General features: G+C 44.4%; 1 protein-coding gene across 9 annotated transcripts in view; it reads left to right on the top strand.

Moving 5' to 3' along the window:
* Positions 1-15,930, top strand: part of NEO1 (neogenin 1) — a 164,371-nt gene that overhangs the window by 60,003 nt on the left and 88,438 nt on the right. For all 9 annotated transcript variants that reach the window (XM_053955283.1, XM_053955285.1, XM_053955282.1 and 6 more), the window contains exons 3-4: positions 8,098-8,373; positions 11,932-12,085. In XM_053955283.1, the coding sequence (XP_053811258.1) occupies positions 8,098-8,373; positions 11,932-12,085 (430 nt within the window). The remainder of the gene's footprint in view (positions 1-8,097; positions 8,374-11,931; positions 12,086-15,930) is intronic.

The following is a 15,930-nucleotide window of genomic DNA, read 5'->3' as shown; positions in this document are numbered from 1 at the left end:
TCTGACTGACTCAATATTGCTTTTTGAAAACTATTAGAACGTGTACTATTGCCCCAAGTGAAAGGTGACACAAAAGCAGCAAGGGTAAGAAGTAGCAAGGCACAAGGGTCTCTCTGATTGATTAATGTTTTATTTTTCTGTAACAAAAATTCAAGATGAAGTTTAATAACCCTGAAAAGGAAACAAAATGGAGGAAAAATATTTTGAATAAGGAAAAATTAGGTTATGACATTTGCTAGGGTTGATTTCAGTGAGGCTAATTCTCAGTAACATTTTTAAAAGCATAGGGTATGTCTCACCCTTCACATAAATACACTGGGAATAAGGATGTTAAAAATTTTAAAACTCTCCAAGCCCTATTCGTTTGCATACAGAATCCCCTATTTTGGGGGAGCATGGGGAAACATCTCTAGATAATTTGTATGTTTCTGTCAAGGTGTTGTTCTTTCTTCTGTAACAGCTTCTGAAGTTGGCCCTGGCTTAAATGCACTGTCAAACTGCTCTTAAAAACAGAGTAAAAATAGGCAAAGAAAGGCTCTGTTGTGGAGAGACCTCTAAAAACCTGTTCCTGATCCTCGGAGGTTCATGGCCAGCAGCTGCTGGAGGAGTCAGTGGTGTGCTGATGCCACCTGAGCTGTGCTGCCTTGGTGCTGAGCTGTGCTTGTGTTGGATAATTTGGAGTTATATGGCTTTTAGTGTTTGCCTTTATCCTGCCATGCACCCTTGTTGTCTCCAGACACCTCTTTGAGCTGCATGTTTGTGTCTGTAAAAGTTCTTTGTGCTTTGTGTTTGTCTGCTGTTCTGTCAGCCTTCAAGCACCCTGGTTTTGGGGCTTTCTTTGCTATTCACGCATCCCAAGGAGTTTGCAGTGAAATTGTTGGTTATTTCCTGTCTCTAAATGCCTGTTGTCAGGTACCAGCTGTCTTTGTCACTGTCTATAGAGTTGCCTGCAAAAGTTTTTCAGATCTCTCTTTTCTTCCAGTTTTGTGATAAATTTATCCTGACAGTCCTCTCTGTGCATTAATCTTCTTTGAATAGCTTGTTCACATGAGCTTCCGTAATTGATAGCCTCGCCTGGAACTAAAATTATTTAACCTGTCAAGCTCTTTTCTTTCACCACAACCCTTGGATCTTATTCTTCTTTTGTTGTGGCTCTCGATTTTGTTTTAGAAAGAGTAATTGTGAGCCTGTAGGGTTCTTATTTTTAGGCAGTCTATTGATGAAGACCTGAAGTTCCTTAAATGATGAGGCAATCTGTGTGCCTTATCTTTAGGGCTTCTCTTGAAATCCCACAGGGGTTTCATTGGTTTTGCTATTAGAATGATCTTCAACAGCAGCAAATAAATGACTCCATGGTTTGCATGCCCACAATTCATTTTTTCTCACATTAGAATGTTGTTTTAGCCGTTTCTTGGTGTCTGTGGAAGTCAGATTCTTTGGCTGCTGCAGCTTTTGCTGCTGGAGCTTTGGAGCTTTGTGTTGTTTGGCCCAGTCCTTTCTCCAATTTTCATGATATTATTTCACCTCCTCCATCAGAAGATCTATTTGTTTTTTTTTTTTTTTTTTTTTTTTTTTTTTTTTTTTTTTGTTTTTTTTTTTTTTTGTTTCTGTGCCATTCCTTGCAGCACTTCTTGAGCCTGACCATGTGCTATGGACTGGCATCCCCACCTCTCTCCCACTGCCTTTCTTGTAGTTGTGGTTGTCAGTAGTGACCTGTGTATTTTTGAAGATCTTCATTCAGTCATTTTGTCACTCCCATTCCATTCCTGAAATAATTTATTGCTCTTCTCTTGATATCACCTGACTAGAATTTGGATTTGCTTGTTTTGCCAGGTAGAATATCATATTATGCTGATGTGTTTTCCTTGTCCAAACACCCTCTACAATTTTTGGATGTGTAGTAGATAAAAGGGAGAAATTGTTCCCTGTGAGGGTGCTGAGGCACTGGCACAGGTTGCCCAGAGAAGCTGTGGCTGCCCCTGGTTCCCTGGAAGTGTCCAAGGCCAGGTTTGATAATATTTTCTGCAATATTTTGCTATTTTTCACTATGTTTTTTTGTGGACCTTCCCCATATCATCAGATAATTGAGCTTGAAAGGGGCCTTGGGACATCTGGAGTTCAGCTGTTTGTTCAGAAGAGCTCTGAGGTGCCACCAGGTCGCTTGGCATGTCATTGTATGTGAAGTACCTGCGTCTGTTACTGATGTGTCCGGTGACATTTTCCTCTGTCCCTTCATTCCTGCCAAGGGACACTGTTTTTTCATCAGCACATACCACGATGTCCATGCTGTCCCAGCTGTGTTTAACCAGGTCAGAATTCTGGTTATGCACTGACATTTCTCATTTGTGTTTTGTGTTCCATATACTTCCCACCTCTGGTTAGCCAGCAAGGACATTTGGTAGGTTTTCCTCTCTCCATGTCCTTGTAAAAATCCTCTTCCCTTCCCCGAGGAGCTGTCTCCTGACTGGATTTTTGGTTCCATTCTCCCCTGTCTGGTTTGCCTAAAGCAAGAGGGGAGAATGATGTGCTGCTTGGTGTTTGTAGCAAGAACTGGAAGCATCTGGCCTTACCCTAATTCAGGTGGTGCTGGACTTGTGTTCTGCAGGAGTGTTTGTAATTACAAAGTCTGCTCCATGTGCCAGTGAGATCCATGAAATATGTCTCATTAGCAGCAGTGTATTTTAAGCCGTTTCACACCTCTGCCACTCCAACAAATGATGCTGAATAATGTTGGAGAGAAGGAGCTGTGATAATTTAATGAAGTGTCCACAGATGGCTGGACTTATTAATTTTTTAGCAGGGTTGGGGTGAGGAGCTGATGCACAAACAAAATAGGCGGCATCTTTGTGATCGCTGCGCTGCTGAAGGGTAGCAGATGTTGGAGCTGTCCTAACAATAGGGGATCATGTTCCCATTCTCCACTACCACCTCGTGGTGCTGAAATCTCCACACTTCCCAAGAGGCTGTTTGGGGAAAGGAGTCATAGTTACGGATTTGTCACGAGTTCAAATTCGATCAGGCAGACAGGAATGGGGGAAAATTCAAGTGGCTGAAAATTGTGAGCAGTTTGTGGGATCATTCACAGGCTAGTTGGATGAATTTCAGATTGAGAGTGGAAGCTGTAGGGTGGAATGTTTGGAGATGGTGCTGCTGGAGTTTAGAGTTGAGTAAGTTAGGAGAAACTTGAATGGAAGTTAACTCTGGGCAGCAAAGGCTTTTCACAGATGGTATCCAGGAGGGAACAGGATGGAAAACCTTGCCAGCTTCTCCTGTGCTGTACTTTTTCCATATTGCAGTAGAAACAGGGGAAAAAACAGAAAACATTTGCTGAGCACATCGAGATGTCACAAGAAGGCCTGAAACCAGCCTTGGGAAAATGGTAATTGCACAAACATGTGATGTGTGTGTTTAGAGCAGTTTAATGCTTGTATGAAGTGTTATCTTAAATTCCAGTCAGAGCAGTGGCAATAGAGGGGACACAAGTGAGGAAAACTCATAGAGGCTTGTGACCACTTGTACAGCCCTGCCAGAGGCAGGAAAAGAGGTCTCCTCCCCAGCTTTCTGTTCCCTAGAGATGAGGAGAGGGTTCTCTTTTCTCACTTCCCTTTTGCAGTGTTGATTTGGTGAGATGGGTCCCAAAGGGTTGGTAGGACTCTGTGGGGATTAAACGTGTGTGGCAATGGCATCTACATAAACCAGAGCAGCGTTTGCAGTGCTGCTGGCAGGCTGCAGAGCACAGGCAGCTGTGACTCTGGAGTTATTGCACTCAGGTGAGCAAGGTATTTAGTAATGGTTGATAATGAAGCTTTTTTCCTTTCGGTCTCCTTGGAAATGATTGGCACTGGCTGCAGTTGCAGGGAGGCTGCTGAACTAGATTGGCATCTGGCTCAGGGCAGTGAGTTCCCTGAATCTGCAGACTCTAGGAGATGAAATACTGGCTCCATTGAGGGCAGGAGACCACAGCCAGAATTTTAACTATCTGTGTTTTCCAGGAGCATGGGAATTATTGCTCTTCTAGGCACATCTTTTTCAGAAATGGAGACAATGGGCCACAAATCTCAGTAACGCTGAGACTGGGAATGCTGATTGAATGCACCACATTTGCATTCATAGATTGTTCATTCACATTCCTGCCATTGCTCTGGGCTTGGATGAGGGGAAGGAAGAAACAAAAGGGAAGGAGAAAAGAGGCACAGAGTTGACTTCCCCACCTTCTCTGCCATTTCCATTGTCCTAGCAGAAATGAGGGGTTTGGGATGCATCTAATCCCTGTTATATGTACATGAGTGCACTGTTGCTTATGTGTTCTGCCTGTGTTTAGAGAACATTCCAAATGGAAAATCATCCTTCCTAAATTGAGTTTATTAACCTGCATTCTTGTTAGGTCAGTAGTATTTTCCTTTGGTGTCCTGAAATCAATACCTAATGTATGTGCACTGCCACAGAATGATTAATGTATGTAGAAACATGAAAAAATTGTCTTCAATGTCAGAAGCCCAAAGTGTCATTTATCATGACATTCATTTGCCAAAAGATGGGCTGGTGTCTTCAACTGATTGCCCTGCAACACATGGGTGAGGAGTAGGGGCTGCTTCCTCAGTTAGGAGTGTATCTTCCATCCCTGGCAGTGCCTTTGGCCAGGTTGGACGGGGCTTGGAGCAGCCTGGGACAGTGGAAGGTGTCCCCACACATGGCAGGGGGTGGCACTGGATGGGCTTTAAGGTCCCTTCCAACCCAAACCATCCTGGGATTCTACTCACCATTAGAACTTCTTGCTCAGCCTTCTTGATTGATGTGTTTGGGAAATAGCAAGCACTGAGAAAAAAGTATCCATTTTTTTTAAAGTTAACTTTAAAAATTGTTTTAAAAGTGTTTGTAGTTTAACTAGACTGAATTGGCTTACATGATAATGCCTCTAAAAATTATTATAGAAAGTTAGGAAATGCTGGCGTAGAAGTTGATAATTGATGTTTTGAAGAGAGCAGCTCTGTAATGCAGAGGTTCTGGGCTGGGAGATGAAAGGGTATTTTCTAGGCTCACTGCTGCAGGAGGTGTGCCAGCACTCTGGGACCTGCTCCTGGATTTATAAACAGGTCTCCAAATTAATAGCAATTAAGGCCTGGATTTGGAGTGCTTTTTATGATGCATCATGATTGTTTTGTGGTTGTTTGTTAGCTAAAGCAAAGGGTCCTCCTCCACAATGGAGGCTTTTAAGCAGTGCAAATAGCCAATAATTGTAGAATAAGAGAAAATTACTCTTTAGGACAAAATTATAGGCTAGGTTAAAATATATATTTTAAAACCACACAGGACTATGACGAAATACAGGTTTTAGTGGCATTTAAGATGACTTGGAAAATCATCTGTAATTTCATTTCTAGTGAGTAATGAAACCATCTTGAATAAAGCTTATTTAACCTCAGTGGAGCACCTGCACACAACAGAAGGCACAAGGTCTGTCTTGTCCAGGAAATGAACAGTACTTGTAAGAGATTAAAATTACAGCATATTTGAGCTGTGTGTGAGAAATTGCAGGGCTGCAGTCCTCCAGGAACGTTCCTGCTTGTGCTTGAAGTTGCCAGTATGGGGCTGTACCAGTGGGAGCTGCTGGGAGCAAAGAGATGGCAACAGGTGAGGTAAAAACAGAAGTCACAAGGTCACCTGACTAAAGGAGGAGACCCAGGATTCCCTCCCAGTATGGGGAAAGAACTGGCTTAATATGCAGGGCTCTTAATAAATGAGAATATTGAGAGATATAAGAATTGAGGTAATTATGAACATATAATGGGTTCTGTCAAGAAGGAGATTTTCAGAAAGGACAGATGCTTCAGAGACTGGAGTTCAGAGGCTCAGGGTTAACAGCCTCATCACTGTAAGAACAACCCATTTACCCACTATTAGTGGGTAAATTAGTGAGTGTGGCAAATGAGGAGACCTTGTTACCCTTGGTCTCACAGGGAGAATTAAGTAATGCTCCAGACTGACTAATGATGGAACTTCTGAGTGCAGTGTGCAAAGTCGGGCAGGTGCAGAGACACCTTGGGATTGTGCTGGGACAGAGGGATGGGTGATTCAGGAGAGGAAAAGATTACTTGGGTTCTAGGATTGATTGTGCAGAGCCACTGAGATGGTTCCATCTTTTGGGAAGATCTTTTCAATAGACAGAGAAGCAGTTTTGTAATATTGCTGTGGACACACTGGGGTTTGTCTTTCTGCCAGGAGTGGTTGGTGGGAGAGCAGGAGACATTGGGGGTCAGTTGGAGCAAGGGAGGTTCTGACTGGGTTTAAAGAGGGAGTTCTGCTCCATGAGGTAGAACAGGTTGCCCAAGGGTTGTGCAGTCTCCACCCCTTGGGGATTTTTGAGGTCTGACTGGACAAATCCCTGAGTAACCAGCTCTGACCTTGTAGCTAATTCTGCTCTGGCTGGGTCCCTTCCTTCCAAAATTATCCTACCATTCTGCATCTTTAAAGGTGGATAGGGTGTTAGGGGAATGAGGGAGAGAAACTCAAGATTGTAGCTTCATTAAGCAGGAGGAAAATTGAAAGAAAGAAGTTGGATTTTTTGTTCCTGTGAATACCTTGGAGGGACTGATGGATAAATATCAAAGATGCAAAATAATACCAAAACAAGGTCAAGATGAAAGGGCTGCAAGTTGATTGGAAGTACACTGGGAGGGGAAACTAGAAACAGAAAGTTTCTTGGAGGAATAAAGTTATGGAAGGCGTCCCCAGGTGGGACTGAGAGAGGAAAGAAAATATGTAACAGTTGGAGATGGAACTGTTCAGGGTAATGGAAGGAACTGGACAGGACAGAAGTGATTTATATGTTAGGGTATATAAATCCTAATCCTAAATGTTAGAATATATGAATCCTCCTCCAGTCTGGCTGTCCTGCAGGACTGGGCCTTCTACTGGTGCATTCCCAGTGCATTTATGATAGGTATTAAGTGAGACTTGTGAAAATAAGGGGTTGAACTGTGGCAAATTTATCATTTCCATGTGCAGAACACTTAGGATGGGGTGACTGTGGCTGGCTGCCCATCCAGCTGTGCCCTCGCCCTACTCCTCAGCAGGATGGAGAGGAAATAAGATTAAAGTTACTGAGTCAAGATGGGATCGCGCCCTGTTACTGTAATGGCAGAACAACCTTGACTTGCAGAAAATTAATTTAATTTCTTGACAACTGAAGTAATCTGAGTGGTAAGAAAAAACCAAACTAAAGTACTCTCCCTGCTGGTTCCCCATTTCAACTCCCTGCCTTCATTCCTAATTCTTCAGCCTCATGCTCTACCCTGGTCTCCCCAGGGTGACACCCAAAGCTGCCCTTCCTCCTCTCCCTCCTCCTCCTCAGACCTGCCCACTCCAGGATTGTGCCTCACACTTGCCTCACTGTCCTGTAGTTTTCCCTGTCTTGGATGTTCTTCATGAATGTGCCTCCAGCTTCACTGGCTGCCTCAGCTGTGGCTCCATGGAACCAGCTCCAGCTGTGCCCCCAGCCTCTTCCCACAGCTCCCACAAAGGTTTGGCCTCCCCAGCCCAACTGTGAAGCCATTAAGTGGGCTCTGGGTGTTTCTGGAGAACATTTTTATTTTTATGGAAAAGGTGACACGGTGCAGCACTGCTGGGTCAGCTCTGTGGTGTGCCCTGGAGAAACTCCCGTCTCAGCCACACTGAGAATGTTCATATGCAAATATTTAGCTCAGTATTTACCTTGTGGCACTGTACAGGAGGTGGTAAGTGAAGGTGTTTTGTAGGCTGCATTGTAGAAGCTGTGGCTGCCCCATCCCGGGAAGTGTCCCAGGCTGGACAGGGCTTGGAGCAGCCTGGGATAGTGGAAGGTGTCCCGGTCCATGGCAGGGGGTGGGACTTTAAGATCCCTTCCAAACCAAACCATTCCAGGATTCTGTGATTATTGGGTTTGTTTGCCTTTACACCATCCATGTTTAGCATTGTCCTGTCAGCTGTTAAGGTTTTTAAAGAGTCAGACAGCATCTTAACTTTTCCAAAACTTCATTCTTGAGTCTTGACTTGAACTTCCAATCTTTGGTGTCGTGTTCAGAACATCTCAAATTCATTGCTCTTCTGGTTTTCTTGCAGGTCTGCCCAGGTTCACGAGCCAGCCCGAGCCCACCTCTGTGTACCGCGGCGGCAGCGCCGTGCTGGGCTGCGAGGTGACGGCCGAGCTGGCGCCGCTGCTGCGCTGGGAGCGCGACCGCCAGGCACTGGCCCCCGACCGGCGCGTGCTGCAGCTGCCCGGCGGGGCCCTGCTGCTCACCAACGCCTCGGACGCCGACGCGGGGCTCTATCGCTGCGCCCTCGACAGCGGGGGCACCCCCAAGTACAGCGACGAGGCCGAGCTCAAAGTCCTGCCAGGTACCCACTGCTGCTCTCTGCACTGAGCTGCTCCAGGCCCTGAGCGCTTCAGGGGTGGGCACTGAAGGCACTCACAGGCTGCTTTCATGTATTTAATGGTTCAGCTTTTAAGGCATTTTGGGGAAAACATTTTTAAAAGCCACCAGTAATACACTTCCATTGGGATGTGATAGAAAGGGGGAACTGACTGTTTCTTTGAGTATAAATGTTTGGGGACTTCTGTATTTTTTCAGGTTGAATCCAATGTTTCAAACCCTGTGGAAACTTCGCAAAGAAATCGGTGCTTAGTCTGTCGCTCTTGGGATGCTTAAGCTGAGGTGTTTTTAGTTCTTCCCATATTCAGCAAGTTCTGACCATCTAAACATTGGGACCTTTGGGGAAGTCTCCAACTCAGAGTCTTTGTCCACAGGCCCTGAGCTCTTCACAGTGGTTGGAAACAGGCTGGAGACACTCACAGGCTGCCTTCCCATATTTAATGGTTCAGCCTTTAAGACATTCTGGGGAAAGACTTCTTTAAAAAAAACCCCAACAATATACTTCTATTGTGACATGATACAAAATGGGAATTGACTGTTTCTGTGAGTATAAAATTTTGGGGATTTCTCTTTCTCGGGTTGAATCCCATGTGGAAGCTTTGCAAAGAAATTGGTGCTCTAGTCTGTCGCTCTTGGGATGCTTAAGCTGAGGTGCTTTTAATTGTCCCAGTATTCTGGAAATTCCGATTGTCTAAGCAATGGGACCTTTTGGGAAGTCTCCAACCCTCAGAGGAGTTGACATTTTATTCTGGGAGGTTCAGCTTTGCCTGTTGTGCTGAAATGTTGAGATATTTTTGTTAGAACAGAAGTCCAGTGCTGATGTAAACTGTTGGCACATTCAGTGTGTTCTGTTCCCAGTGACACCACCAGCTGTTCTCATACAAAGGTTTGAAAAGTGACCAAAAATAGGACAGGAATGTGGGTTGTGCTTTCCCAAACTAGGGAAATACAGGCTGTGTTTTATATGAGGTTCCTTAATTGTTCCCAGAGCTGTCTCTTCTGGATTAGTCTCCATGTTGGAATTCTCATTCAGTTGTTACTCTTGCAGAGCTGCTGGAGGGAGTTGCTGAGTTTCCGTCTTGGGAAGCTCTCAGGGTTAGGCTGGACAATGTCTGGTTGGCCTGACCTGGTGTGGGCAGCAGGTGGGGGGCACCTTCAGGGGTCCCTTTCAAGGAATAGTTCTGTTTCTTGTGTCTATGGCCCTTCTCTACTTAGAATACTAAATTATTCTATAAAATACCCTAATTTTTACAATTACAGCCTTCTTTTGAAATTAGGATGTTGGAAATCAATCATGCTTAAAGTAGGACTGTTTCATTCAGTTCTTTAGCCTTTCCAAAGCCTTGTCTCTTCTCCAACTAAGGATATAGGGTTTGAAGAAAAGCACTTTTGGAAAAGATGCTTGATTGAATTCCTGTTGTTTGGATTGCCTTCATGTTTCTGCAGGCCTTCAAATGCTGAGGATTTTGCTGATTTTTTTTAAATGGAAACTGAAGATTTCTTGAAAATGTCTATATTACACTGATATTTTGAATCCTTTTTGGCTCCAGCTCTAGTTTCTGTGCTTTTGTAATGCTTTGCTGAAAGTGATGAAATAGAGCTGTGCTAACGAATTCAAATGATGCTGTTTCTTTGCTCCATCATGAATCCAAAAGTATCGATAGTGAAGTTTGGTAAAATCCCTCCCTGCAGGCTTTTTTTTAAGAAAGTGGGATTAAGCTGTTGAAGGGAAAGCTCCCTTAGTCTTGAGCAGCCCTGTAATTGATTGTTTGGCCTGAGAAGTATTTGAAAGAAGGATTTGAATTAATCTGTTCTTTATTCACTTTATTCCTCTTTTAAGTGGTTATCTGATGTGTGGCTGACAGTGAACCCACCACTGCTTCCCAGGCTTTGAAACACACACAGCACACTCCTGCATCCCAAAGATTTGCATCCTCAGACAGTGTTATGCTGCTTAAATGTTCTGCTTTGTCTGATACCAGGCTGCCACTGAGCAGAAAGATGCATTTCTGAGCTCTGCCACTTCACAGTGGGTGCTTTCAAACAGAGGACTGCAAAGGAAAAATGTCACTTAACTTTGGGATCCAGTTTCCATTTACCTGTGAGCTGAACTCCCTTCTGGGAGCTTGGAGCAGTCAGAGTGGAGTCTCCAGGGAATCATCCTGGCTCCTCTGCATGTAAGAATGGCTGCCTGGAGATGTTGTATCCCTGCTTGGCAGCCTGGCTGGCTCCACATGCTGCTCCAGGTCCCTGTCACTTCGTTATTCCCCATGCACAGCAGGGCAGGCAGAGCACTTCCTGCCAGGGATGTGGACAGAGCTGCAGGGATGGGGCTGGCTGATCCAGGACTGCTCAGAGCTTGGCTGCCTCTGCTTGTGCCAACTCCCACACGGGATTTCCACCTGTTCTGCTTCCCCCAAGTGTCCTGGCACCTCCTCGTGTTGTGCCTTGGAGCTTGTGTCTGCCCTGAGCTCAGTGCTGTGAACACTCAGTGTTATTTTTAGTGTTTTGAGCTGAAGAACACCAAAACAACAACTTCCTGAAATGCCTGCGAGTAGCACCTCGGGCCCAAGTGAGAGAGCAGCCAAATATGTGTGTGATGAGACACAGAATGTGCTTCATCCAGGGAGCAGGAGCAGAGTAGGTGCAGAATACTCTGTCCCCATTTTAGGTGGCCAGAAATAGTTTGAGGCTTTGTCCATTTGTGGAGCTTTGCTGCCACAGCACCCTCAAACACCCCTCAGAGTGCTGGTAATGCAGGAGTTAGTGCAGCGTGAGCAGGGGTTACCCAGCCCAAAGTGCAGCTGCTCTGTAGGGCTCACTTCATCTGGGTAGAGTGCAGGGCACAGACAGAGGGTACACCCTGTAGTAGGGACTGAATAAACGTGCCCATGGCTTGTGCTTCTTAAGGGTGGGAAGAAGAAGGAACAAGCCCCTGTCAGCTTAATCCAATGTAGAGCTACTTCAGAAGATTCCCTGTTTTCATAAGGATAGAAAGCCGTGGTGGGGCGTTTTTGCTTTGTTACTTCAGCATGCACATTCCTTGGTTGTTGTATTTTACTTGGGGTCAGTCACTGCTGCAATAATTTAATTTTCCAGCGGGTAAAAGCACTTCCTCAGGAAGCTCCCTGATGAAGCCCAAGGCTTGCTGGACAAACTCAACCCTTCTCCTTTCTTTCCTAAATCTCTGCTACCTGGTGGAAGTACCAGTTTCAGGGCTGTAGTTTTGAGCTGGAGTAGTTTCCCAGGGAGTTGGAAGAGTGAGAATCCCAAAAGTGGGGAATCATTTTGCATGTCTGGAGGAAATGATAAGAGGCTCTCTCCAAGGCTGGGGGAGGCTCTGGCAGAGGCTGTGGGTGAGGTGGGGATGGAATCCTCTGGAGGGGCAGGAAAGGAATTAGAGTTTTCATTTGTGATTTTCTTTGGGTGGTTGGATTTTGGTTCAGAGGGTTTTTGGTGATTTCTAACGTGCCCATCTTCTGACTTTGCGTCTGGTGCCAGCTGTGTCGTGTCCTGTTTGCAGATGCCGAGGAGCCGCAGAGGCTGGCGCTGCTGAAGCCGCCCTCGTCCCTCAGCCGGCTGCCCGGGCAGAGAGCGGTGTTCCCCTGCGTCGCTGCCGGGTTCCCTCCTCCCCTCATCAGGTGGACAAGGAATGAGGAGGAGCTTCCCACTGACGGGTGAGTGATGGCTGACAGCCCTGTCCTTGTCCCATGGCAGCAATCCAGCTGGAGTCAGGATTTGGGATTAGTGCTCACCTTCCTCTGGGCTTGAAACCTGGAGTGCAGAGGCTGATCCCAAATGCTGGAGGGCTTCAAGACTCGGTGTTGGGATAAGGAAGGCAGTTCAGGAGACTTTGGTACACTGTCAGGGTATTTTTTGCAGCCTTTTGAAGCCGAGAAATCTTGTCCGAAGCAGGGAGGTTGTTAAGAATAGATTACTTTTAGGCTGGCACTGGAGTAGAAGCAGCAATTGAGGGAATAAGGGCACTGAAGGAAAAGGAGGATGACTTGGGGTATTCTGAGTGTGAAGCCCTGCACTCATTCTTTCTGCAGTGGAAATGTTCACTCTGTGTCAGAATGTCCCACAGGAGTGGAAGAATAAGTGTTTAAAGCAAAATGACACATTTTCTTGTTAAAATAGAATAATAAAACTGTAGACATGATGGCAAAAAATCAGTGAGCTTTCAGAGATGTATAGAGTGAGAACTTATACATTGTCATTGCTGGCATAGTCAGAATAATGTGGTAGAAAATCTGTATAAAAAAGCAGAACAAACCTTATCAAGGCTGTTTTTGTCCATGTAATGAACATACTTCCTAGAACCAGGATTGCAAACAGATATTTGAATGTTTTCCATGTCCCTCAAAGTCAGCAGTGAGATTAATGGGGAGCCAAGTTAATCATGGAACAAGGAGGGGTAAACTGTGACACAGCAGCCAGAACAATGCTCAAGTCTCTGCAGCACCAGGGATATAATATATCTCTTTTTTGGCAACTCTTAAATTAAAAGAATCCAGGAGCTGGTAATTTGAACTGTCTTTGATGGGAGGCTGCTGTGGGAAATGACAAACAGCCCCTGAGAGATGGTACTGTGTCAGTGTGAAGGCACATGATTTAAACTCAGGGGGTTTTATAAATATGAGAACTTGCTCCCCTACAAAAGCTGGTGCAGACTCATTGGAGCAGCACAATCAAATGGGATGAAATGGCAGAATAAATGTGCCTGGCAAGATCTGAATTTGTTGTTCTTGTATGTAAAGTGATGTCATGTCACATCTTTAGGAAGTTTTGATGCCCTGTCCTTCTCTAGGTTGTGGCACATTCAGGGCACAGGGAGGTTAAAGCTCTCCTTTTATTTTCTTGATTTTTGAAACATAAAGCCCAGATTTTCCCACCACTGAATACAGTGCTGTTAATTCCCTTTGGAATTTGCTTCCCTCCTTCTGTGAGGTTGCCATGAGCACTTCTTAGGGCTTCACAGGTATTTTCTTTTTCTCATAATTCAGAGTAAGAAATTGTTCTGGAGGGCTGGAGCATAACATTAGTAAATATACTTGATCTTCAAATGTACACAATTTCAACCAAGTCTAACCTGATTTTTCAGAATATTTAGCATTAGTTTTTAGTGTTTTGCCTTTTGTTACAAGAACGGGTTCCAGTTGACTTTTTTCTTCTTGCAACACTTAGCAAGAAGAGATTTCACTTTCCTTAAAGTGAAATGTGTGCTCGTTGTAGGTTTGAGTTTTAAGGTAGGTAAAGGTAGAAACTTGGTCTTTTTCCCCTCTGTGGGGTAAACTTTTTTCACTGCTCCTTCAAGTGATCAAACTGAGCCAAAGCTCCCAAGTCTGCTGCTTGTCACTGTGGCTGAACAGGGCAGAGATTCAAAGAGCTGAGAATAGAAACCTCTTAAAACTCCATTTACCCTCCAGCTATTGTGTTATTGGTGTGAATAGAATAACTAGAAAATCTCCAGAAATTAAGATTCTTTGTTGGAGAAAAGCCTGCAGTTACTGTTGCTAAATACCTACCTTAGCTTGTTATACGTAGTCTGTTAATGCAATTACAAATTAAATCACATTTAATTTGTATTAAAATCCCCTTTTGATATAAAAGTATGATTTTCTTAGCATGGCTTTTCTTTATCCCAAGAAAAAACTGATTCTTTTCATCTGGGCAGGTTTTAATGTCCCTTCTGCCTGGGAAAAGCTCTGAAATCCCTGGTTTGTTTATGCACACCCCCACCCCAAGCATTAACATATATGTAGATATAGCCATATATAATGGGACATTTCTCTGTGTGTGTCTGGGCTTTGGAAACAAAACTCGGACAGCATGGGGAGGTTACCCCTAATTTTGACCCCTTGTTAAAGGGTTTTACACAAAACCTTATTTTTACTTTTGTCATAACTGTGGTAATTAATGAATACAAAATCGAATGTTCGCCTTTCAAGTTGTATTCCTAAGGAGAATATGGATAGGAGCCTGTATGTATAGGAAAATAGATTAATTTTAAGGATAGGAAGTGGTGGGGTTTTGGTATTAAATATTTGTTATAAGATCTGGAGAAAAGGGAAGACGATTAAATTTGATGGATTATTTGTTGATGACTGCAATAAGATTTATGTTAATGGATAAATATGGGTAAACTTGAGTGATGGCAGCTTTGGCAGTTGTTCAGACAGTCTGTAATGCAATATATTGTGAAATTAGTTGCTGTGATAAAATATTTTCCAAATTAATTAGAGTGTGAGAGAAGGAAGCTTTGGGTGTTGGATGAGAGAAGGAAGTTTACTCAGTGCTCCAAGTTTCCATTGGAACAAGGCTCTTAGAACTCCAAGGAATCCTTCTGAACTCACTAACTTGAAGATTTTTAAAGAAATCTGATGGAGAGACTGCTAACTTCTTGGTTCTCCATAAAGAATGCCACTAAAGACTAAGAAGCTTTCCCTTGAATTGGTTCACTGGTCCAGCTTGTAGTCTTCATATTTTATAGTTTTCCCAAAACTCCACTGTCTGTAAAGAAAGGAGAAGACTAAACCCTGCTCTAGGTTGAGGTGGAGCTCCAAAGCCCAAAGGAAGGCTCCAGCCTTCTGTGTGTGGCAGGTGGCACATGGACAGACATCATCCATGGGCTCAGCACTGGGAATATCCTCCTGCTTTTCCAGCTGGATTGGCTCCATGGACTGAGTCAGGAGTATCTCTGCCAGGAATTTGAAGAATGCTGAGGGAAATGGAAGGAAGCAGGGAAGGCACTGAAGCGATTGGACTAAATCTTAGGCCCTTTATGGGAAACTTCCTAAAATAAAATCTCCTGTAGTGTCAACATTGCTTGGTACAAAAGGTTAGAATGGAGGTGTTCTGTTCAGGCTGAGTAGCTCTTCAGGTTTGAGCCAACCTGGAGCCTTTCTTACCTAGTGAATATTTTTTATTTCAGTCTCCAGTCTGGCTGAGGATCCTGCTGTGTGAAGGGTCTGTTCTTCGGCAAGTGCAGGATTCACTTTGTGCTTTTGACAATTCCTGACTTGGAAAGGGAAGTTCCAGGTGACTGCCCAGGTGGATTTGTCCCCAGGGCTTGGGACACAGGCACAGAGAAGTGTCTGGAAGATGATCTGCTCTGGAAACTTGGCAGTGTGTGCTCCAACAGCATATATTGTATCTTCAATTATATTGGGACATGTCTTGTGGGAGAAGGAGCAAATGCAGGTGCCATGGGTTCTCAAAAACCTGCAGTAGATGAGATGGTTCATCTGAAACTAAACCATTGAAAGGACTTGAGCAGTGACATTTTAATGTCTGTAAAGTCTAGCAAGCTCTGCAGCAGGTTTCCACTGTTCAGTTTAGCAAAATTTCATGTAATTGAAAAATTCCTGCAGAAACATGGTTGTACATGTAATACTTCCCTACAGTGAGGGGATGACAGCTGAGGGCACTTGTGCCATGTTCATTTCTGCTCTGCTGCCTGTGCTCACATGATGTCTGTGATTGTATGATCACATCCTCATCCCTAATGCAGGGTTTTCCT

This window comes from Vidua chalybeata, chromosome 13 (genome assembly GCF_026979565.1).
Source record: "Vidua chalybeata isolate OUT-0048 chromosome 13, bVidCha1 merged haplotype, whole genome shotgun sequence".
Lineage (NCBI taxonomy): Eukaryota > Metazoa > Chordata > Aves > Passeriformes > Viduidae > Vidua > Vidua chalybeata.
The sequence above is the reverse complement of the archived record's forward strand: the minus strand, read 5'-3'. Positions and strand labels throughout refer to the sequence as shown.